We start from the raw sequence: 23,335 nt of genomic DNA, 5'->3' as shown, positions 1-23,335 counted from the left end.
CCTTTTTGTCTAATTTTCTGAAGCACACTGCGGGGAGTGCTGTTACCAGCTTTCGGTGTGGTTGCTGCAGGCTCATCATCACAACATTATCATAATGTTCTTTTTTCAACATGGTAATGCTGCCCTTTACAGAAAGAGAGAAAAAGGGGGTGGGGTGGGGGGGTGCTTTAATAAATCATTATCTTTTTGCTCCCTGCTTAAAGCTTGCATGCTAGTGGCCTTGAAGATGAAAGTGCCCTGAAAGTATGCAATCTAACAACTGAGAGCATATCAAAATAAAAGCAGGAGCAAGCGTGCAAACAGAAATCACAAGTAAACCCTGCGTTTTGCAGTAATATCGGCCGTTACACATTCTCATCCCCCTGAGCCTCATTTAGCAATATCTAGACACAGAGAGAGAATGAAGCCCCAAACGCTCAGATAAGTAAGTGCATTTGCAAAATGTGTCTGCTGTTGTCTGAGGCAAGGTGTGCGCTAAAAGCATTGTGTGTCGCCCATCAAACCAATTTGGTGCCTCTGCTCCCTGCTTTGTTCAATTTTTAACCTGCAGCGGAGGACAACAATTGCCCTAGCGTGCAGCTTCAGGACTCTCAGTAGCCTATATCACAGCAGAATAGCATTAAAGGATAATCAGTGTTATAAATACTTTATTCTGGTTAATTATCCTGTCATGCCCGTATTATTATGCATGTTTTTAACAGGCTGTTTTGCACTGAGAAAGCTACAGGGAACTCAGAGCTTAATAAAACTTTTACCAACTCATAATGTTTACAAGCAGCCAAGGTACAGTTGAGGAAGCACTAATTAACAAATGCCCTGTGCTAAAACTGTCCAAACTACTTCAAATTGATGGCAAAAATGATGCCAGTAAGGTTTTATTGACACATAAGTGCTTGTGAAACCAATTATTGAAGATACTCTGGCTTTTTTCATTCCAAACATGCTGTAAGCAACTTCCACAGATCAGAAGATATGGGGAAACCAAATTTAACACTCTTGGCTGCACATGAGGAAATGCCCATGCGTTTTGGGGTTTGGTGCCTTCCACAAGGGCATGGCAGCAGTATTCAGGAAGGGAAATGTAATCTTTCCTGCTGCCAAACCAGTGGTGTGAGTACTCCATGCATTTCCTTGGTCCTGGCATGGTCTGGAAGAGGTGAACTTTGGTCCAGTATGGTTATTCATGCATGAGCACAGGCATGCAATAGCCCAGCAATTGCTGTGATTGTTCCTTCCAAAGAGTGGAAGCAACAAGTTCATGCTGGTCAAGGTTAAATGGGTTTTAGGTTTCTAGAGCTTTATAATGAGCATGTGCAGAAAACTTCTGAGGAGAAGTTGCTTCAGTAGAATAAAGGGGCACATGGAGCTACAACTTAGTTGGTTATTGATTTTTAACCAAAATCATTTGGAATCAGTTGATTTTTCAGTTTCTTATAAAACAAGCACTAGCTACTTAAATGTAAGGCTTTGATGCTCTTCTTTGTCATTTATTATATTAGATGAAGGGTCTGGGAAATTTTGACTGTTACACAAAACAAGATATTTTTAAACATTTATTTCTGTTCTTGCATATTTTATGGGTATTTTCACAATTCTAAATTATTTTTGCTGTCATCAGTTTAAATACAAGACAGTATGATATCGCTTTATTTTACTGGGTCCTTATTACCAAGTAATTTTATAGTTTTAAGTGTAATTACCTAGTAATTTATCAAGAATAGGGTGGCAATTACCTAGTAATAGGTTGGCATTTTCCAAGTAATAATGTGGTAATATGTGGGAAGTATTTAACTCGTAGCAATATAGGAATTATTAAGTGATTCCTCATAATAATCTGACAGTTCTCTGGTAATAAAGTGGCATTTTACCTTAACCTCAACCCTCATAATATTGTCACAATTATCTTGTAATAAGGTGGAACTTCAGTCCAATTCTAACCCTCATAACACTATGGCAGTTCTCTGGTAATTAGGGGATACTTTATGCTAACCCTCGAACCCTAACTCTTGTAATATTATGGCAATTCTAGGACAATTAGGGGATATTTACCCTTACCCTAACTCTCTATCCCTGAGTCATAATATTGTGACAGTTCTCTTGTTATTAGGTGGAACTTTACCCTTACCCTAACCCTTGTAATATGATGGCAATACTCTGGTATACGTGGTATTTTACTCTTACCCTAAGCCTTACCCTATCCCTCATAATATTGTGGCAATTCGCTAATAATTTGGTGGTACTTTGGTACTTTGCCCTTACCCTAACTCTCTAACCCCAACTCTTAAGCCTGTTTCAGATTGGGAGCGTGTTTTGCTGCTTGTGTGTGCTGCGCGTGTCTGCTTCGGCTCCTGCCCTGTGCGAAAGCTGGTGCGGCTTTCATACAGGGCACAAGTTTGCTGCGTGTCAGCCGAATCTCCCTGCTCTCAAAGCCCTGTCCTTCTTCACAAGTTTTACCTGAAAAAAGCCCCCTACAAGCTACTTGATTCAGTGTATAGAGGAAGTATGTCGGGATTTATTCAAAACAAAAGCATTCTGTATAAGTGAAAGGAGCTTCTCTACAGAAACGCTAAACTGGACTTTTAATTATTAAAAGCACAAACCAGAAAAGCACTTACTATGTTTGACTTTCCTGTGACATATTCTACCAGTGTGGAGACAGAAAGTTTCACTAATAGTGATCTTTAGAGAACAACTTTATTAAACAGGCGCATACGGTACACTTGTGGCCTTCCTCAGGGTTATCAAGAAACACATTGTAAACATATTCTATGTGCATATGTGCTACAACGCTATAAATATGGCTCTCCATTTATCATTTTCCTGTCTAATATGGTCCATAGCCGCACACGGTGGGCGGAAAAAATAGGTGAGACTTTGAACCTCTAAACTCTTGCGGCGCAAGAGAAGAGGGAGATGCGGCGCACATGCAGGCAGTCTGAAAGCCCTGACTTGTTAACATGCAATTAAACTGAAAATTCAGGCGTGTGGCGGTTGAGACGCGCATGTCACGCTCCCAGTCTGAAACGGGCTATACTCTTACTCTCATACCCTAACCCTTACCCTTGTAAAATTGTGGCAGTTGTCTGGTAATTTGGTGGGATGTTACTGAATGCTTTTATTCATTATCTCACATTATAATCTTATTTAATCTTTATTAAATAAGATGATAGTTTCTAAATAAGTTGCTTGATAATTCCCAGGTTATTTCTTTATTTTGCCCACTAAATTAAAGTTAGTCCTTCCTGAATAACTTTCATGTAATTTGGGTTAGGGTAGGGTTAGGGCAGAATATCACCTAATTACCAGAGAATTGCCACAATACTAGGAGGAATAACATAATAATTAATCATTAATACCAGGCAAGTACTTCCTTAGTGTTACCATCTTTTTTGGTTTTAACTGTGAAATGCCAGCATATGTCAAATGATTAGATCATTACATTACATTATTACTATAGAATTACTAGGTAATCAGGCCCCACTATAATAAGTGATAAGAATCAGGTATTAAAATCATGCCTACATGATGCATATTTTTGACGCTCTATAGCTCTGACACTCTCACATATAACTGGTAAAGGGTAAAGAAGTAACCTGGTGTACAGTACCGTAGTGAACCAAACCACTTGTTGGAAAAGCATCTTAAGTTTTAGGGCACACACACCCTGTGACTTTATCTAATCTGTGGTCCTGTTTTGCGGTCTTGATAAAAAAAAATTTAAAAAAAGTGCTCCAGTGTTCTGCTTTTTTTCTTCATAGCTCTGTTATCATTATCACATCTTGTGAGCTGTGGTTGCGAAGGATGTTTCCTGTGATTCACCGCAGCAGAACAGCTAATTAGTCAGCAGATATTCAGAGAGACCGAGGGCTGTTATATCACACCGTGTCTTTATCTGTGCATTCTCTTCTGTCTGCTCTTTCTCTTGGTTTTTTCATTCGTTGCATGCCTTTTGCTCGCCGTCTCCACCCTGCCAGCCTCTGTCACCCTCATTCTGTCCTTTCTACTGACTGGCACTCAGAAAGTCTTGTCCATCCACATGCAGACATACTGGTATCAGCTGTGCACAGTAATGGTGAACGTACAGCTGTCTCACTCATTTCTAAGAAACAAAAAAAAGTCGGTGGAGCAGAAAACTCCTTATCCGTCCCTGATTTGTCTTAGAATCACACCATAATTACAGACCATTTTCTTTCCCATTTAAACCTCTGTAATTCCTAATCCATTGTAATGTGGCCATTACTGGCTCATTTTTTACACTTGCTAAAGTCATTAGTCATTGCTAATTAGCATATCGAATAGAGGGGGCCAGCCAGGGGAATTCTAATGAGGCTTTAGTGCTATAGCAGATTCTCGGGGAGCCGTGGGTGGAGATCTCTTAACACAGATCTGTATCTGGTGTACTGTAGAGAGACGGTCCAATTTGTTCAGCTGTCCATCAAAACTGACCACCGTAGACACATACATGAAGCACTGTTGGTTTCCCTGTATGTGCGGAAGAGTAAACTACATGTATCTTAAAACAGACTCATACTGGATGCCTGATATATATGCTCAAAAGCTTTTTGCATTTTTAAGGCTTCTTTTTAATATGAAAGAAATTAAGTGTTCTTTACTTAATCTGAACCTTGCAAAGCAGATGGATCAGCCAGACTCCATGTTTGTAAAATCCATCACCTTTTGAGAATTTTTAAAATGCCCTGCCCTCTCAAATGCTTTCTATAGGAGCTTTACCAGATTTATGTGAAATATATCCATGCAATGTGATTCAAGCAACCAGGCCTAGTATGGAAGCACTGGTGTGGGCCCTTCCAAAGCCAACACAATAAAAAAAAAATTATAGATTGCAGTCAAAAATCAATATGTTTCATCGTTTCATGAACAAGGCCCTAATTAAATAGGCCTGCATATCTTTATCATAGCAAAGGACACTTGTACAAACTATTTAAGTTAAGTTTTGCCTTGTTTATAATCAGAAATTCCAATCTATTGTCTGCAGCAGAGGGAGGCATGGCAATTAGGGATACACAGTATTGTTATCGGCAGATATCAACATTTCTGCTGATACTTACATCTGATATTTTGACAGTGAATATCAGCATATAGCGACTGTAAATTTTGGCCATATCATAACAAATGTTAATAATAATAATAATAAATAATAATAATGAATAAGTGGAGTTTTAGGCCAGACCAACAGACCTATGTCAGCTCAGGACTTTTTCTTTATTTATCGTCATTGTTTAAACTTCAAAGTGTGTTTGAAAGGCTAAAGTTTGATTCTTTATTCATCCTCAAACCTTAAAGTGTGTTCAAAGGACTAAAGTTTTTGGTCTGATAAACATATCTGAATGTCGGTATTAATTCGGTATTGGCTAAAATAAATCTGTAAATATTGGATATCGGCAAAAATCTAATATGGTGCATCCCTTATGGCGATGTCTCCTGGTCCCTAAAGTTTTCCTTTTTTCCTGACCTGCAGACTATGCAGTATAACAGCCCTGCACAAACACTGACATCCATGAAATAACCTTAATAAAGAAAAATCAAACATTTCAAAGAGCAGAACTGCAGGACTGCATGCACTTCTTCTGGTTTGTTGATGATGTTGATGATTCAGAAAAAAAACTGATTTAAGATGAACCCTATTATTTTGAGGAAAATCTTACTTATTTAACCTTTTATTACTTTTAACAGTATATCAGATTTTGGTATGTGCTCAGTTACTTTTCTTATTTAAAAATGCTGGCAATTTACCATTGGTGAGTGCTAAGGGTTAAAAAACTGCAGTTCCTAGAGTGTCCACTTGAAGCTGCCTGCAGGAACACCCAAAGTCACAGGCTTTGTTCAGACATGCATTATCAGGGATAAATGAGCATTTGGATTCAAAGTGATGTTACTTTAGTATGTTAGTCCATACTCTGCATTAACATTAACATTTGTACACAAATGTCGAGTCAATTTTTTTAAACAACTAAATACAGCTAAATACAGATATTTATCACTTTACAGCTGAATTCAGTGATATGAAGGTTTAGTTACACATTAAATACACAATCATCATAATCATTTGAACTCTTACTGAACAGATTAGTATCAGATTCCTCCATACATCCCTGCTGCCGAGCTGGTATTTTTCCTGCTCCCATTACTTTTCCATTTCCTCGTAATGCAATAAAAGAGGCAGAGTGAATAATTGATTAATCATTGCCTTAACAAGACGATGAAATTGCAGTGCTACTTGGAGGATTTCCCTTTCTGTAATACGACAGCTTAGTTAATGTTTCACCGCAGCACCAAGGTTGGCTTCTGTGCAATAATGCATGAGGAGCGGAAAAGGAGGCTCAAAGGAAACGAGTTCAAAAGGAAACAAACAGAGACAAACAGGTCTGTGTTTGCCAGTCGCTCTGCTCAACCAGGGAGGAGGAATGCTGCAGGAGAACCAACACACACCCACGCACACATGTAAACATCTCACACACACACAGCCTCTCTCTTTCTCCTCAGTCACACAGCAAATGGTGACCCGGTTGTTCTCCTACACCGACAAACTCGCACTCTCGCACATTGTCCCCGAGAAAGAAAAGTATGCTCTGTATCCCTGTATGTGTTTGTGTGCATGCATACTTGGATGCATCGGTGTCAGTGCCAAGGTGTAGGCTATTGTTGTCTTGGCCCATAACAAGCTTCTGTCAGCCCCCCAGCATAAGAAGAGACAGGCGGGCAGCACAGCGGAGAGGCAGAGTGGATGGAGGAGAGGAAAGAAAGAATGGAGAGAGAGACAGGGGGAGAAAAAGGAACGGCTGAAGGAGGAGGATTAGACAGCTGTTTACTGCCGTCTCTAGAGGCCAGCAGCAGTCAAAGCTAAGGAGTTTGTCAGCCTCTGGTGGTACCATCCAGTTTACTTTTCATCTCTGCCATTTCCCTCTGGCCTCTTTCACCCTCTCTCTCCCTATCTGTGTTTGAACACATAACACTTTTTTCTTTTTCCTGATCTTTGAAGATCTTTTGTCAAGTCAGTCCCTTTTTTTTAGGTTTAGAGCAAAACAACAGAAAGGTACTTTTAGCCAAGGTCCCAGTTTTTTTCTTTTGCCATGTCTGTGTGTGGGAAAATGGACATGGCAGACTACATGGACATGCTCAACCAATCATCAAAACTGACATGGTAATGTCGGAAGGAAGGGCGGTGAGCTAGCAATGTTCTTGCAGTTTTTTTCTCAAACCTAATTTTATTTAAAACTTTTATTTTGTGTAATATGTAGTAATGATAGATAATATTTCAATTTGGACGTATACCATATCATACAGTGCCTATAACAAGATTGGTTTCCAGGATTTTCTGATATTTTGCCACATTCATTCTACTCTCCACCATTAGAAGCCTTCCATAGCAGGCTGCTGAGAAGCATCCCCACAACATGATGCTGCCACCACTGTGCTTTACAGTGGGGATGGTGTGTTTGTGGCGATGTGTAGTGTTTGTTTTCCGTCTGATGGCCAAGAAGCACCCTTTTGGTCTCATCAGACCAAACAACTTACTTCAACTTGACCATGGAGTCTGCCACATGCCTTTTGGTTAACTCTAGTCCAGGTTAAATTAGTTTTCTTTGACACTGGCTTTCTCTTTGCCACTCTCCCATAAAGCTTTGACTGGTGAAGAACCCAGGCAACGGTTTTTGGATGCAGTCTCTCCCATCTCAGCTGCTAAAGCTTGCAACTCCTTCAGAGTTGTCATAGGTGTCCTCATTGATGGCCTCTCTCACTAGTCTCCTTCTTGCCTGTCACTCAGTTTGTGAGGCAGAGTTACACATGTGCTATTTACTTTCCATTTCTTGATGATGGCATTAACTGAACTCCAGGGTATTTTCAGTGTGTTGGAATTTTTTTTGTATCCATCCCCTGAGTTGAGCGGAGTGTTCTTTTGTTTTCATGGCAGTTTTAATGTTAGCCAGGTACACTGTGTCACAAAATGTCAGCCAAAGGATCCACATACAGACACAGGACACAGGTAAAAGTTCAAAATCCGTTTAATGGAGGTAAAGTTTGGTATACAGGAGATCCGTAATCTCAGGCAAAAGTACAAAAATGGTAGGCAAACTCAGAAAACTAAGGTCATAAATTGGGTCTAAACACAAAGGATCTATCAGGATAATAAGGCTCGAAAGTAATGCACACTAGGAGTGGAACAAGATGATCTCAAACAGAGGGAAGGGAGTGAATGGTTTTAATGCACAAGGAGAGGGACGACAACCCAGACGAGGATCACTCTATATATATATATATATATATATATATATATATATATATATATATATATATAGTGGACCTAACTGCAAAACACAAAAGTGATTTTGGACACTAGTCCGGCTGCGAGAAATGATGTCATCACCGTCTCACAGTTAAAATGTTTAGCAACAGCGTCTCGTAAATTTCCATGACAACAGCTGAGGATTGAAATTAAAGGTAAAGTTTCACTGAAAACTGATTCTAAACCTAACATATTTACACAAAAAATAAAAATACTAAAAGACAAAAAAAGCTTGTGTCTTTAGTGGCAAAATAGTCTACATTTTTGTGTGTAATGTAACTTTTTTTTTGCATAAAGATAATGGTCTCATGTCTTGTAATCTTCAGTTACTCCGTTTTAAATCCTTAACATTTTCTTACAGATTTGGTGAAAACCAACGATCAAAAAAGTATTGAATAAAGTTTTTAGATATGTTCCTATGCTCATCTCATTTGTCCGCCATGTTTGAGAGCAGCAATTGCGATGCATGATGGTAAATATTGCTGTGGTAGTGAGCATCGGTTGCTCACTACTTTTCAAAATGCATTGTGGGAAAGAATGAGTGCACTATATAGTGAATAACCATGCTACCTCAGAATTCAGACACCACTACAAAATTGCGTATTCACTATATAGTGCACTATATAAGGAATAGGGAGTGATTTCAGACTCAGCGATTGTTTGGCAAGTGACTGGACCTTCCAGACACAGGTGTCTTTATACTACAGCAGGGCTGAAACAGAGGGGTTCTTGGGGGAGTTGTCGACAGGCCATGGGCACATGTTTTTGTTAGAAAAACCTGATAAAAGTATTTTCTTCATAATTTGTGACCTTTAAGTTAGATATACAAATGACTAAGTGAAGAGTACAATTAATACCCATTTCATACTAGTAGATAACTTTAAATAAAATCAACTACCTGTAGCAGGTACTTAGCCATTTGAAGATAAGTCAACTAAAATGTACTCGTACAATTATGCTTGGTTAACGCTTTTAAATTAAACTACACTGTGGAAAATTTCCTACAAAATTTGTATCTACATCCAACTCAAAACAACATGCTAAAGTTTAAAAGTTAACGCAACCATTCTGCTTCTAAACAACTTTCAGCATTCAACCCAGTCAGGGCTAATTGGATATTGTTACGGGTTAAACCCAGGTAAATAAACAATGCCAGAAACTAAAGCCCTAACATCCAGTGTATGAAAAGAAATGAGATGAAGGAAAACAGGACTGGTTTTCAGTATGGAAGTACAGGCTGGGTTAGTTAACCTCCACGCTGTTGTCGTCAGGGCCTCCGGCCTACCTTACTCTGGAAGTCTTGCGTAGTTCAGCGAGCTCAAGCTTCATTATAGTTCTCACTACCTGAGTTTTCTGACGTCATTTAAAGGGGACACAGTTGCAGCTACGCGTGCACTGCTGTCAGGGTGCATTCAAGACTTCCAACACAGCTTAATCCAGTGTTTTATTTCCCTCATGAAAACCAGTCCAAAACAATTTATAACGAGAAAAGAAAGGAAGGAAGAGGGACTCGTGCTTATTCCTAACAGTATCCAGTGTGGGCCCTTGGGCAAGGTCCTTAACCCCGGAAGACCTGTCCCAGAAATACGCAGCTTTAGACAGAAGCATTACTATGCATCATTGTGTAACTGTTCAGTCTTACAGTGCAGGACAGTTGTGTGGTTTCTCTTTTTTGGAAGTTTCTCCTCTCTACTACTATATCAAGAACAGCTGAAGTAGGAAAACAGAGGTTTGTCATGTTCTGCCCACATGTGTGCAAAGATAAACAAATGACTTTCGAAATCAGAGCAAATTTTCAATTCTAGGCCTTATATTTTTTATTCTTAAGCATAGATCTTACCTTATGATTTCAAAAATATAATCAAAATTGAAATCAAAGAAATGTTGTTTTGTCCTCACTTCTGTTTACAGCATGGGCAAACTTTGCTTTAGCACAGGATCAGACGACTCAGACTGGATATCATCTTCTTTTCTGCTTTTTGAGTGTTGCTTTGACCTGGTTACTGCCACCTAGTGGACAGTGGTGTGTATCAGCACATTGGCAGCCCAGTCCTGAGATGTTGCTGTTGTCTTGAAGTTGATTCTGCTTGAAACAACAGTAAAAAGGTTTCCTTCACCCTGCAATTAAACTTTACTTGATAAAAACCTCCTAAGAAGGACATTTACCTGATTATCAAGTAAAGTAACTTAATTTGTGTGAGTCTGGATCAGAGTTTATTGTGTTGTTTAATACTTTAATAGCGCTTGTGGGAGGAAGGTGCCTCTCAATGATTGGTTGAATTACACTTGACCAATATTTACATGGCAGTGTACTGCAGCCAGTATTCTCTGCCTATATGAATCTTACCTGGAGAAGCTCTGAGGATGAATATATCGCTTTACAGAGTTGAAACAGTGTTTTGCCGCAGGATAGTCAACAACTACCTTGTGGATTGCAGCAGGACTAAATCTTTGCTAAGGTATTTAGAAAAACATGTTGCTTTTCTCACAGCTCGGATAGAGCTTAACCTTCCCAACACCTTTTTCTGAACACTGATCAGCCAACAAGTGAGAAAAGCGCACACACAAACACACCCTGCAGACATCTCTGCATTCTCCCGGCTGATTTTCAAAGGCTCTGCGTTCAGTCTGTGTTTGCTCTCCTCACACTCCGCGACGGCTCTTTCATCATCCGCCCGTCATCTGGAAAGCATCTTAAATGATTATGTTTTAGCCCCCCCCCACCTCTCTTTTTTCCCCATACTTAATCTCGCCTTCATGTTCACGCTCCATTTGGCTTGACGGCACAAAGGTGAATCATGAAAGCCTTTTTTGTTTCAGATTTGTGTCATTTTCATTGCGTAAGCTCTGCCGCTTGGTGCCTCCGCGCTTGTCGGGGACAAGATATGTAACGCAACATGATTTCTGCTGTTGCTGTTCAAGCTGGCTTCTCAGAGGTGAAGAGAGAGAGAGGGAAGGATTTGACTCTGGGGATTTTGCTCACAAATCATCCAGTCAGTTTTTTTATTTTAAATTGCAATTAGACCAGTGGCTAAGTGTTCTCGTCTGCTTATTAATCCCCAACAATTAATGTGCGTGGTTCCATGAAACATATTGGCAACTTTCTTAAAGTGAGATTAATTTGGCAGGCGGGAAGCTGAGTGGGCCTTTGTCGAGCCGGTTATCTTTCCTCAGCACATTGGACTAAGCTCTCCAAGCCTGGTGGAACGAAGAGAAGAGTGTGTGAGTGCAGAGGGAGTGTGATGCAATGTAGGTCATTTGGAGAGTGTGAACATCTGAAGGATTTAAGATTTCTCTACTTGATTGTGTGAAAAATAAATGAACAAGAAGAAAAGGACTGATGCCATTTATTTTCCAGAGCCAATAAATTCATGTTTAATTGATTCCCTTTGCAAAACATTAATCACCAATAATGAAGTAAAGATGTGTATCAGCAGGTAAACATATTCTGGATTTAATGTTGCCATTTTAACCCATTACAATTTTTTCCCTTTTACTTTTAGCTCTCTGTCCGGCCGAATCGTCGGAGGTGTGTGGTGGTTCTTCACCCTCATCATCATCTCATCCTACACTGCCAACCTGGCTGCCTTCCTGACAGTGGAGAGGATGGTGTCTCCTATAGAGAGCGCTGAGGATCTCGCCAAGCAGACCGAGATCGCCTATGGGACGCTGGACGCCGGCTCCACCAAAGAATTCTTCAGGGTGAGGCACCAATATTTAGGCTATTTATCTATTTATTTATTTAAATAAGTCCAAACCTCTGGGATGAACAGTGGTGGATGGTGCATGATTCTTTGATTGTTAGCTTGATGCTAATGCATAGTGGAAAATGCCATTACCAGGCTAACCAAAATAGCACAGTGATTTTAATTGAGGAAATAATCTTTGTTTGAGATGTCCTTTTTAGTTTTATGCCTCTATGTAGAGACAAGGACAGTAGATAGAGTTGGAAAGCCACTTGGGAATGACAGGCCTGGAAATAATTGCATTCAGAAAGGAGCGGACTAAGGCTAGAGTTAGTGTATTAAGGTACACCACACAGATGGTTGCAGGTAATGGGCTACATTTTTCCTGTTCCTAGTGTAAAGCCACTTCTGAACTGTAGACATTGGGGTGTAACAGTACAGAAAAATTTTAGTTCAATACATACCTCGGTTTTGAAGCCAAGGTTTGGTACATTTTCGGTATGGTGATTGAAGCGGATAAATAAAATTTAAGTTAAGTTTTTTAATTAAATTGTATTAAAATAAATAGCCAGAATAAATTACCTTTAAATTATAAATAGTGCTGCGACCTCCCTCCAAAAGTTCTTCAGTGATTAAAAGTATTAATAGATAAATACATTTTTGAATAACTAGGTTATTTTCATGGATATATTGACATGAACGCATCATCACACAACTGCAAGTTAGCTTGTTAAGTATGCAAATTAGCATATTTTTGCCGATTTTGCACCGAACTATGACAGCCATACCGTGACGGTATGGGACGAATACAAATACCATTACACCCCTAGTAGACAGTGTTAGTAGCTTTTCACCTGGGCTAAGGAGAAAAAAAGACCTGGACTGTTTCTCAGTGGTCCAACGTCCTGTTCCAGGATAAAAGTCAGTGATGGTTTGTTGTGCCATGTCATCTGCTGCTGTTAGCCCACTGTGCTTTATCAAGTCTAGAGTCAGCACTGTCAGACATTTACCAGGAGATTTTAGAGCACTTCATGCTTCAATCTGCTGAGAAATTTATGGAGATACTGAGTTCCTTTTCCAGCAGAAGTTGGCGCATGTCCACAGTGAAGCCAAAACTACCAGAAACTGGTTTGCTGACCATGGTGTTACTGTGATTGATTGGTTAGCCAGCTGGCCTGACCTGAACCCTGTAGAGAATCTCTGCCAAAAGGAAGACAAGAGGCTCAACAAAACATACAAGCTGACGGCTGCTCTCAGGGCAACCTTGCCTTCATAACACCCTCACAGTGCCACGGACTGATTGGCTCCATGCCAAGTCGCATAGATGCAGTAATTTGAGCAAAAGGAACTCCAACCAATTACTGAGTGCATAAATGAGCATAATTTTCCAGATGGTCAACATTTCTGTATTATATATTATTTTTGGTCTGATGTTTTAATATTTTGAGATAGTGGATTTTTTATTTGTGGTGAGCTGCAAGCCATTATCATCAACATTTAAACACAAAAAGTATTGGATATTTCACTTTGTAATGATGGCTTTCGATTATTGTCTTATTATTGTATTATTATTATTGATTATTGTATTATCTAAGAAGTTATACTTCTTAAATTAAATCACAGGAAAACATTAGACTTTTTCATAATATTCTAATTATTTGAGATGCATGACAATTTCAAGACTCTAAACTTAAAAGCAGCTTTATTCAGGATCAAAATGCAAAATCAGGCATTCACACTTAACTGTCCCTTTCTCTGCCTTTTCTGCTCAATCATCCACCAACAGAGGTCTAAGATCGCCGTGTTTGAGAAGATGTGGTCCTACATGAAAGCAGCTGACCCGTCTGTGTTTGTGAAGACCACTGACGAGGGCGTGATGAGAGTCAGGAAGTCTAAAGGGAAGTACGCTTACCTGCTGGAGTCCACCATGAATGAGTACATAGAGCAGAGGAAACCCTGCGACACCATGAAGGTGGGAGGAAACCTGGACTCTAAAGGTTATGGCATTGCAACACCCAAGGGCTCCCCCCTCAGGTAAACCCCTGACACTGCAGCATGGCTGAATAAAAGCCTCTGTTTGCTTTTATTGGAAATCATGTATCACCTGTCGATTTGACCATTTAAGTTATAAGCATTTGTGCGTATTTGAGAAAGTTTCATTGACAACTTTCACCTTTTTTATAAAATTGTGTGCATTTTTATTTGTGTTTGCACCCTTTTTATCATAAAACACGCATCACTGTTTGTTTTTTGTTCCTTGGAATTCATTCTTGTCAGACATAAAGCATGACTTGACTTTCACACTACCTCAAAGAACTTCTTCCTCTTTTGTTCATTGTTTTTTCATACACTCACAGACATATTTGCATCTTAAACATGCCTCATTTTCACTACATAAGGCCATCTATGTTTGTGTCTGCATATGTATGTATGTAGATGGCCTATTTAAAGCTGACTTATGAGCAGTAGCAGAAGTGTGAAGTAGAAGTATGAGAATTTCCATCCTCTTTAAGCTACACTTGTCTCCCTGCCGGCTGCTAATTACATTCTAAACCTGCTTTATGAACATTTGCTGAGGCTGGTCTCAGGCGGTCTTCTTTGAAACTGAAGCATCCCCTCAAACACACAGAAACACTCATACAGAATGTAAATGTGAAACCAACAGAGCCCTTGAAGCAGGGTTACAGCTTAAAAGGAGCACATCCCATACGGCTACTTTTCCACTTCCGCCAGGGCTCACACCGTGAATGTGTAAATAGCAGAGTTGGATTCTTATTCGTCACATTCAATGTGATATCTGATTTAATGAGTGATAATTCATGCTCGTTGTTCTTTTCTACCGCTGATGTCCAAGAGCAGCAGCTGTCTCTTCACATCACATTAGCACCTTAACCAACTTCCCATTCATATTTCTCATGTGAAGATGGAGAGAGCAGGAGCTGATGGCATCTGAAGCTTTTAATCTACCTCTAATAGGCCTCATTCATTTTAATGAAAGGAGCCATATGGAGAGACTTGATTCAAACTCGCTGACGATTCATTCAAGGTTTCACCTTGGTTAACAGCCAAAGGTGAGAGCATGCTGAATGGAGATGTTGAATTCATGTAACTATGAGGCTCCTTTTATTTTACAAAAAACAAAAATATTCAGATATTAGTGAATTGCTGAGGATGGCCTCAGTTACTTTCCCTCTCTTTGTCCTATTTATAAGCAGAGTGATGTATAGGGACATCTAAAAAAACAAATATTAGGGAAATGTTCATTTTTCTGTCATTTCATTCAAAAAGTGAAATTTTCTCTACACATAAAGTGAAATATTTCAAGCCCTTATTATTTTAATCTTAATCATTATGGCTTGTAGCTAATGAAATAAAATTTCTAACATCTGAAAGTATTAGAATATTACAAAGGGTCAATGAAAGATAACACAGGAATGACCACCCTCTAAATTGTACATTCATTAATGCACTCAATACTCATTACTTGGTCACGGCTCCTTTTGTTGTAATACTGCAACAGTACGGCATACACACATGGACAAAATTGTTGGTACCCTTCCGTTAAAGAATTTGAAACTGACACAAGTAATAATAGATTTAAAAAAATTAACTGGGCCAAAATGATGGTACTCCAAGAAAAAGTAAAAATATTTAGACCCTAGGGACATGTAAGACTAAGGTGTGTCCTGTAATTAGCATCACAGGTGTCTTCAGATTTGTTATTAGTCAGTCTGCCTATTTAAATAGTCATTGTGCTGTTTGGTATCACGGTGTGTACCACACTGAACATGGACCACAGAAAGCTAAGGAGACAGTTGTCCCCAGAGATTAGAAAAAAAAAAAAAATTAGACAAGCATGTTAAAGGTAAAGGCTATAAGACCATCTCACATATTATTCAGAAGTTTAAGGTCCACAGGACTGTAGCCAACCCCCTGCAATGTGACTGCAAGAGGAAAATTGATGACAAATTGAAGAGATGGATAATGTGGATGGCAACCAAAGAGCCCAGAACAACTTCCAGAGAGATTAGAGGTGAACTCCTAGGTCGAGGTAAATCAGTGTCAGTACGCACCATCCGTTGCTGTTTGAGCCAAAGTGGACTTAATGTAAGATGACAGAGGAATAATCCTCTGTTGAAAGCTAATCATAAAAAAGCAAGACTAGAATTTGCCAAAATGCATATTGACAAGCCACAAAGCTTCAGGGAGAATGTCCTTTGGACAGATGAGACAAAACTGGAGCTTTTTGGCAATTCACATCAGCTCTTTGTTCACAGATGCAAAAATGAAGCATTCAAAGTAAAGAACACTGAACCAACAGTGAAATGTGGAGGAGGCTCAGGTATGTTCCGTTGGTATTTTGCTGCATCTGGCACAGGGTGTCCTGAATCTGTGCAGGGTACAATGAAATCTCAAGACTATCAAAGCATTCTGTGCTAAACGTGCTGCCCAGTGTCAGAAAGCTTGGTCTCAGTCGCAGGTCACGGGTCCTCCAGCAGGATAATGACGCAGCTAAAAACAGCCAAGAATGGCTAAGAACCAAACATTGGACCGTTCTGAAGAGGCCTTCTATGAGCCCTGATCTAAATCCTGTTGAACATCTGTGGAAGGAGCTGAAACATGCAGTCAAACCTTAGACAGCTGGAGCAGTTTGCTCACAAGTAGTGGACCATAATACATGTCGCCAGGTGCAGAAGTCTTATTGTGAGGTACAGAAATCACTTGATTGCAGTGATTCCCTCCAAAAGTTGTGCAGCAACATACTAAGTAAATGGTACCATCATTTTTGTCCAGGCCAGTCTCACTAGTTTTTTATTTATTATTATTTCTTTTGACAGTTTCCACATACAGTACATAATGCATTCAGAAAGAACTCATTTTTATTCCCATTAATCTACACCCAGTACCCCATCATGTCAAAGTGAAAACAGAATTTTAGAAATTTTAGCAAATTTATTGAAAATAAAAAATCTGACATATCACATTGACATTAGTATTCTTTATTGGGTAAGTATTTAACTTTGTATGTGAGAAATGAAATTAGATGTATGAAGTAAACTTTTTTGAATTAAATCACAAAAAATATATTTTTCCACAATATTATTTTTTTTCAGATGCACCTGTATGTCACTCTTAAGTTGCCATTCCCAGATGTCTGATACTGACTTTTATTAAGAGATAACAATGAATTTTAATTTTCTATGAAGAAATTAGCTTTGGTTCATGTACTTTATGGTTATGGTGGAAGTTTTGCCAATTGTGCTGATTAACTGGTATCAGAGATCCATGAATGCTCAGTGAATCCAAAGAGCTGTTTTCAATCCTTTCTGCAGGGCATTACAAGCAGAGTTCTAAATTATAAGGTTGACCACTAGACTTATCCTTATTCCAAATTCAGCATTCAAGGTGCCTGTCGCTACTATCAAGATGTATCCTTCCTGTATCAGTGAAATACTCTCTCTGCAGACAGTTTTATATGCCCATGTTGTTATATTGCTGTAAATTGGATACCCATAATTCTTTCTGACATGCGCCTACCTTTGCTAAAAGGAAATACGTCAGTCCTGCACTGTAACCCAGACTGAAATATTTTCAACAGCTGTTTGATGTTATGACTTTCATTTTCATTAGAGAGAGTCCTGCTGATTCAGGCCAGTCTTTCACCTTTCTTTATCTTTCAGCTAGCACCATGACTGCTAATTAGTTCATGTTAGCCAGCCCTCATGCTGTGCAGATCTTGACTTTATTCCTGCTACACATCAGCATGAATGCATTCTCATTTTACATGCAATTAAAAAAAAAGTGGAATTGTTTTGTTCATCTGACTAAAACCCAACTTTAATTCATGTAAACATGTAAGTAATATTGAAATTGTACACACAGGCATCATGTCGATTCAAGCTGGTGTTGCAGTATTTTTCTCAAATCTTATATTATTTAAAAAACTGACTTTGTGTTATATGTAGCAATGATTAATGGTGTTTCAATTTGGTAATACTCTCCTTCTAATACCATATATGGTACTGACAAATGTGAGAGACAAGTCATCAAAGTTAGCTCCCTGCAGCAAATACACTGAGCAGGAGAGAAAATCACTGAAGTATGTTACCAGATCTGTTGAGTGTATTCTGTAGCAAGACCAGACATTGGACATACGCACACCAATCACTTCATTAGGTACACCTGTTAAACTGCTCATTCAAGTTTAGAACAAGCATCGCAGTGAGCAAGAAATGGGATTTAAGTCAATGGTTCCCAAACTTTTTCCCTAAACCCCACTCACCAAAAATGGTTGAATAGGTCAACGCATTTTTCTCACCAAGTCACCAACCAGCCTTAAGTGGCTACTCAAGGAACTGCAACTTTTAGCTCTTCTGCATTGGCTTTCCTTAGCCACAGAGGGTGCTGCTTGCTAAGTGGTCAGAAGAGAATGGCCACACTTATTCAAGCTAATAACACCAATATGCACCATTGGGGTATACAGAAGAGTATCTCTGAACACGACGGGTGTAACGGTATTAGTATTAGTCCCAAACCATCACGGTCTATGGTCTGAATGGAGAAAAACGGCAATCATAAATGACAGTATTACCGACAATGAAAGATGCAGTGAAGCTCTTAAGTGTTAGCTAACTGCTTTTAAACAACCAATGAAGAAGAGGAGGAAGCAGGCAAAACAGAGCACGCCAAGAAGGAAAGTTTTTCCTCTTCTTGCCAACTTCTCCATGTTGTTTTTTTAAAGCAGTGAGGGTCGCGGGATTGCTAAGACATTTTAAAGGATATACGCTGATATGCAGAAGTAGAGAACAGTGCCTACAAGTGTGAATATAGGCACTCCGCTTAGCTCCTTTCCAATATACCAAACCCTCGACCTGATCTAGGAACTGAACCGTGACATCTGTGAACCCCTCCTGAATGCACTGCATGTTGAGCCTTTAAGCAGAAGGGCTACATCATGCAGAGTGCTACTCCTGTCAGCTAAAAACCGCAAACTGTGGCTGTAGTTCACACAGGTTAACTAGGACTGGACCAAAGAAAATGAAAATACATGATATTTGAATTTTTGGGTCAGAATTTAGTATAATAACATGACAATCCTGTCCAGAGTCACTTTTATCACCTTTCTTGATGCTCGTCTTGACCACGTCTACATGGCTAAATGCATTGGTTACTGCCGTGTGATTGGATGATTTGATTTTGGTGCTAATGAGCAGTTGTACAGGTGTACCTAATGAAGTGATCTGTTAGTGTAACTTAATCTTGCACTGCAGGTATGATTGAAAGCAGCTCTCTAAAAATGCTAAATATTCTTCACTTTCTAGGGTCTGCTGTTAAACATCACTGATGAATTTATGAACTGCTCTGGATATACTTTGTTCTTCCTTTCTTTCTTGTACGATGTCCAGCCACCCCCATGACTGCCTGACTATGTCCCCCATCCCACCTATCAAACCACATGAACGAACTAACCAGTGACATGTAGCTCAGCGTACAATCCATGCCCACACACTTTGACTTCTTTCTTTCTGAGAGAAAGAATTCAGAGGTTTTACCAGCTCAGAGGATATACCTGTGTTGCCTACAGCTGTGTCGCACATTTAGAGTCGGGGACAAAGACTCGTCTGCGTCTGCTGGTGAGAAAAGCCGACTCAATTGTCAATGCGGAGAAGAAGAGACGTTGATTTGATGTGAGAGCCAACTCGACAAAGGCTGCAATCTTCACTTCTTTTATGCAAATTCTGATTGCAGATTCTGCCTTTCTGGGATTTGTGGGTGCAGAGAGTCTTTGTCCTCAACCAGTCAGCTATAGGAAATGCACACACTTGCTGGAGAGAGAGCAGACCCTATAGAGATGCTGTTCAGAGCACCGTCTAAAGTTGATCAAGGTTTCCTTTCAGCTAGTTTAGGAAATAAACTTGTTTTGGAAGCAAAAGTGACAGCTTAAACATTCAAAGCCTCGTTCTACATTTGTCTCTGCTGATATAAATTAATCAACACAGGCCTCTATCCACCAGGATGGTTTTATAGGTTGAATATTGATAGCTTAGTTTCCATAGCAATCTGTATGCTGCTGTTGCTGAAAGGAAATTACCATCTGTAGACAGACTTCCGCATCCAAAGTATCTCCATTTATAGAGTGTGCTCTGTCTCCTTCTGAGGCCCCTGCCTGGTAAAACCTGACTCTGCCTCTGTATGGACAGCTCATCACAGATACACAACTAACACGTGCATCAATGACCAGCATTCCTGCTTCATATCAGTAGTCTCATGCAGGAGTTTCTAATCTTTGGTCACTCAGTACGTTTGCATGCAAAGTTGGGTTTTAGCTTGATTAGGATAAATAACTGGACTGCTGTACTTACCCCAGTATCGACAAATCTGGATAAAAACAGGAAGATGATAATCTGTCAGTACTACATGGTTTCTCAGATTAACAGTCGTATGTTTGAAAGTCAGCCAACTGATGAATAGGAGATTTTTCTTCTTTTCAGCATGACATTCCATGCAGCTTTACTTTTGACAGTAATGTAAAGGGAATCTCTAATCATGCTAAACTTTGACTTTAGAAATGGACACAGAGGACTGAGATGTTCTTTAGAAATGTCTAAGCAATGGTAGAATTATTTTTGCCCCTCTGAATGATTTGTGGATGGGATTTTAGCATCTCCAAGCAATCCGTATATTAATCTTTAAACTTAGCACAAAGTGTAAGGGAATTTGTGTTTGATAGATTATTTCTTTGTGGTAACGATGCTTCTTGCCAATAAATGTTATTTTATTTTAAATGGTGCCACATTTGTAAGGAGCATGCATTTGTGGGATGAGCAGCAGAGCTGAGTATGTGCGTTGCACCCATGAAAAATTTGCTGAATGTTCTCTGCCGATGCCAAACAGCTTATTCTGCCATTGACTCTTGTCTGGTAGATTGGATTACTGAGGAAACAAGACATATTGACAATTTCACAATTTATTCATTTAACAAACAGGAGCCTCAACCAGCCAGCATGTCCATGTGGGGCCCACATGTGTTATATGTGGGCTACAGTATGGGTCCCATGTGGATTTATCTGTGGGTTCCATGGTGGCCCTACCTGTGATTGCCCATGTGAACTTTGTGGATCAGCCCATAGGAGACCCATATACAGTAGGCCCCATCTAGAGATCCTTGCAGTTGCTCACGTTTACTACAGGTAGGATCTATCTTGGCTCTCTAGAGATGGGGCCTATATTTGGGACTCATATCGGCTGACCCACTCTAGCAGATCACACAGCAATCACAGGTAGTGCCACCATGGAACCCATGGACAAACCCACATAGGACCCATACTGTAGCCTGCATAAAACATATGGGGCCCACATGGACATGCTGGCTAGGTCAGTAGTGTGTGGAAGAACCACACACAGCTAGAACAGCCTGGCACCTCCTCCTCATGCTGGTCACCAGCCTGGTCACACACTGCTGTGGGATGGCATACCATTCTTCAACCTGCATTTGTTGCAAGTCAGCCAGTGTGGTTGTGTTGGTCACTGTAGCACAAACAGCATGGGTAAGCTGATATCACAAGTGTTCAGTGGGGTTGAAGTCAGGACTGCTGGCAGGCCATTCCATCCTCTCCACTGCCATATTCTGGAGGTAGTCTCTGATAAACCCCGCTCTGTGGGGGCAAGTGTTGTCATCTTGGAGGACAGAGTTCAGTCTCAGACTGTGGAGATATGGGATTGCCACTAGTTGCAGAATCCCATCACGGTATCTCTCTGTATTGAGATTGCCTCCAATGACAGCAAGCCTCGTTTTACTACTGAGGGAGATGCCGCCCCACACATCACACTGCCTCCATCAAAAAATGTTACTCTATCAGTGTACCAATCAGCATACTGTTCATCTTCAGGCTTTGACCCCACGATACAACTGCTGTAGGCAGAATCTGGACTCATCGCTGAATATAAAGTTCCTCCACATGCTAATGTTCCAGTGCATGTGTTGTTGACACCAAACAATCCTAATGGTGAAGTGCAGTCATAGCGGGCCCCCTGGCAGTCCTATGAGACTGGAGATTGGCTACTTGAAGTCTGTTCCAGATTGTCGGGGCAGAGTCTTCCATCATATCGTCATGCAAATCTTGACTGCAGATCTGTAGAAGACAACCAGGTGCCACTGAGGCCCCTGATCATCAGCACCTGGAGGTACCATGAGCTCAAAACAAGAGTCAGTAGCAACAGCAGAATAAGCTGTTCTGCATTGGCAGAGAAGATTTGGCAATTTTTTCATGGGGACAACCCACATACTCAGCTCTGCTGCTCATCCCACAAATTTATGTTCCTTCCAAATGTGACACCATTTAGAAGGGAAATAAACAGGCTTTTAAACAGTACAAGATATTTGCAAGAAAACATTGTTGTGACAAAGAAATAATCTACAAAACACAAATGTCCTTACTTTTTGTGTTAAGTTTAAATCAAATCCTAGCTGCACTGTCTAGGTTTGTTACTTTGACTTTAAAAAATTTGAGTTAGTATACTTGCAGTCAGTCCAGTTCAGTTTTCAGCTTTTTCGACTTTTTCCAATTGCATGTGAACATACTGACTGTTTTTCATAATCACCACCACAATGCGACCAATCTTTTTATATATGTCCCGTCGAGTGTCTCCTAATGGCTATCGTTTTATATTATTTTCAAGAAACCCAGTAAACCTGGCAGTGTTAAAACTGAACGAACAGGGCCTCTTGGACAAATTGAAAAACAAGTGGTGGTACGACAAGGGAGAGTGCGGCAGCGGGGGCGGGGACTCCAAGGTCAGAGCCAGTTTGATAAACCTAGCGGGTAACCCACCACCACTGGGAGTGGGGGTGTGTTGGGACGGGGGTAACCGGCAGGCTCTCACTGCACTACCTCTCTGGCAACACTTAATCTCTCTGCAGTGTGGCTGAGAGCAAAGGAAAAGTGCTGGGGTGGGGGGTAAGGTTGTTTATCTGGCCTGGGGTGGCTGAATTTGAAAACCAGACATGGAGGGGGCGGGATTTTGTGCTATCTCCCCTTCCTGTAAAAAAAGAAGAGTAGAGAGGATTTAATATTGATCAATGTGTAGTAATTAAACAAGCTGAGTCCCTCGTGCTCGATGATATTTGAAGATGCATCCATTTAGAGGCTTTGGGATTTGTTCAGCTTTCGTTGTTACCTTTGGCAATTTACTTTTGACAAAAGATTTAATTGAGACATCCGTGTTGCGTAAGAGAGGGTGAGCAGTGAGCCGGTTGCCCAAAGTGATATAGTAATACACATCTACTGCCACAGAGAGCAAATAAAGCAAGCTAGATGGAGTATTAATGCATATCACTTTGACT

General features: G+C 40.1%; 1 protein-coding gene across 2 annotated transcripts in view; it reads left to right on the top strand.

The window, feature by feature from the left end:
• The window catches only part of gria1a (glutamate receptor, ionotropic, AMPA 1a), a 151,713-nt gene that overhangs the window by 113,038 nt on the left and 15,340 nt on the right, over positions 1-23,335 (top strand). For both annotated transcript variants that reach the window (XM_041797483.1, XM_041797484.1), the window contains exons 12-14: positions 11,809-12,007; positions 13,778-14,025; positions 22,672-22,786. In XM_041797483.1, the coding sequence (XP_041653417.1) occupies positions 11,809-12,007; positions 13,778-14,025; positions 22,672-22,786 (562 nt within the window). The remainder of the gene's footprint in view (positions 1-11,808; positions 12,008-13,777; positions 14,026-22,671; positions 22,787-23,335) is intronic.

Source organism: Cheilinus undulatus, linkage group 10, assembly GCF_018320785.1.
Source record: "Cheilinus undulatus linkage group 10, ASM1832078v1, whole genome shotgun sequence".
Lineage (NCBI taxonomy): Eukaryota > Metazoa > Chordata > Actinopteri > Labriformes > Labridae > Cheilinus > Cheilinus undulatus.
This window is presented reverse-complemented; position numbering and strand designations above follow the sequence as displayed.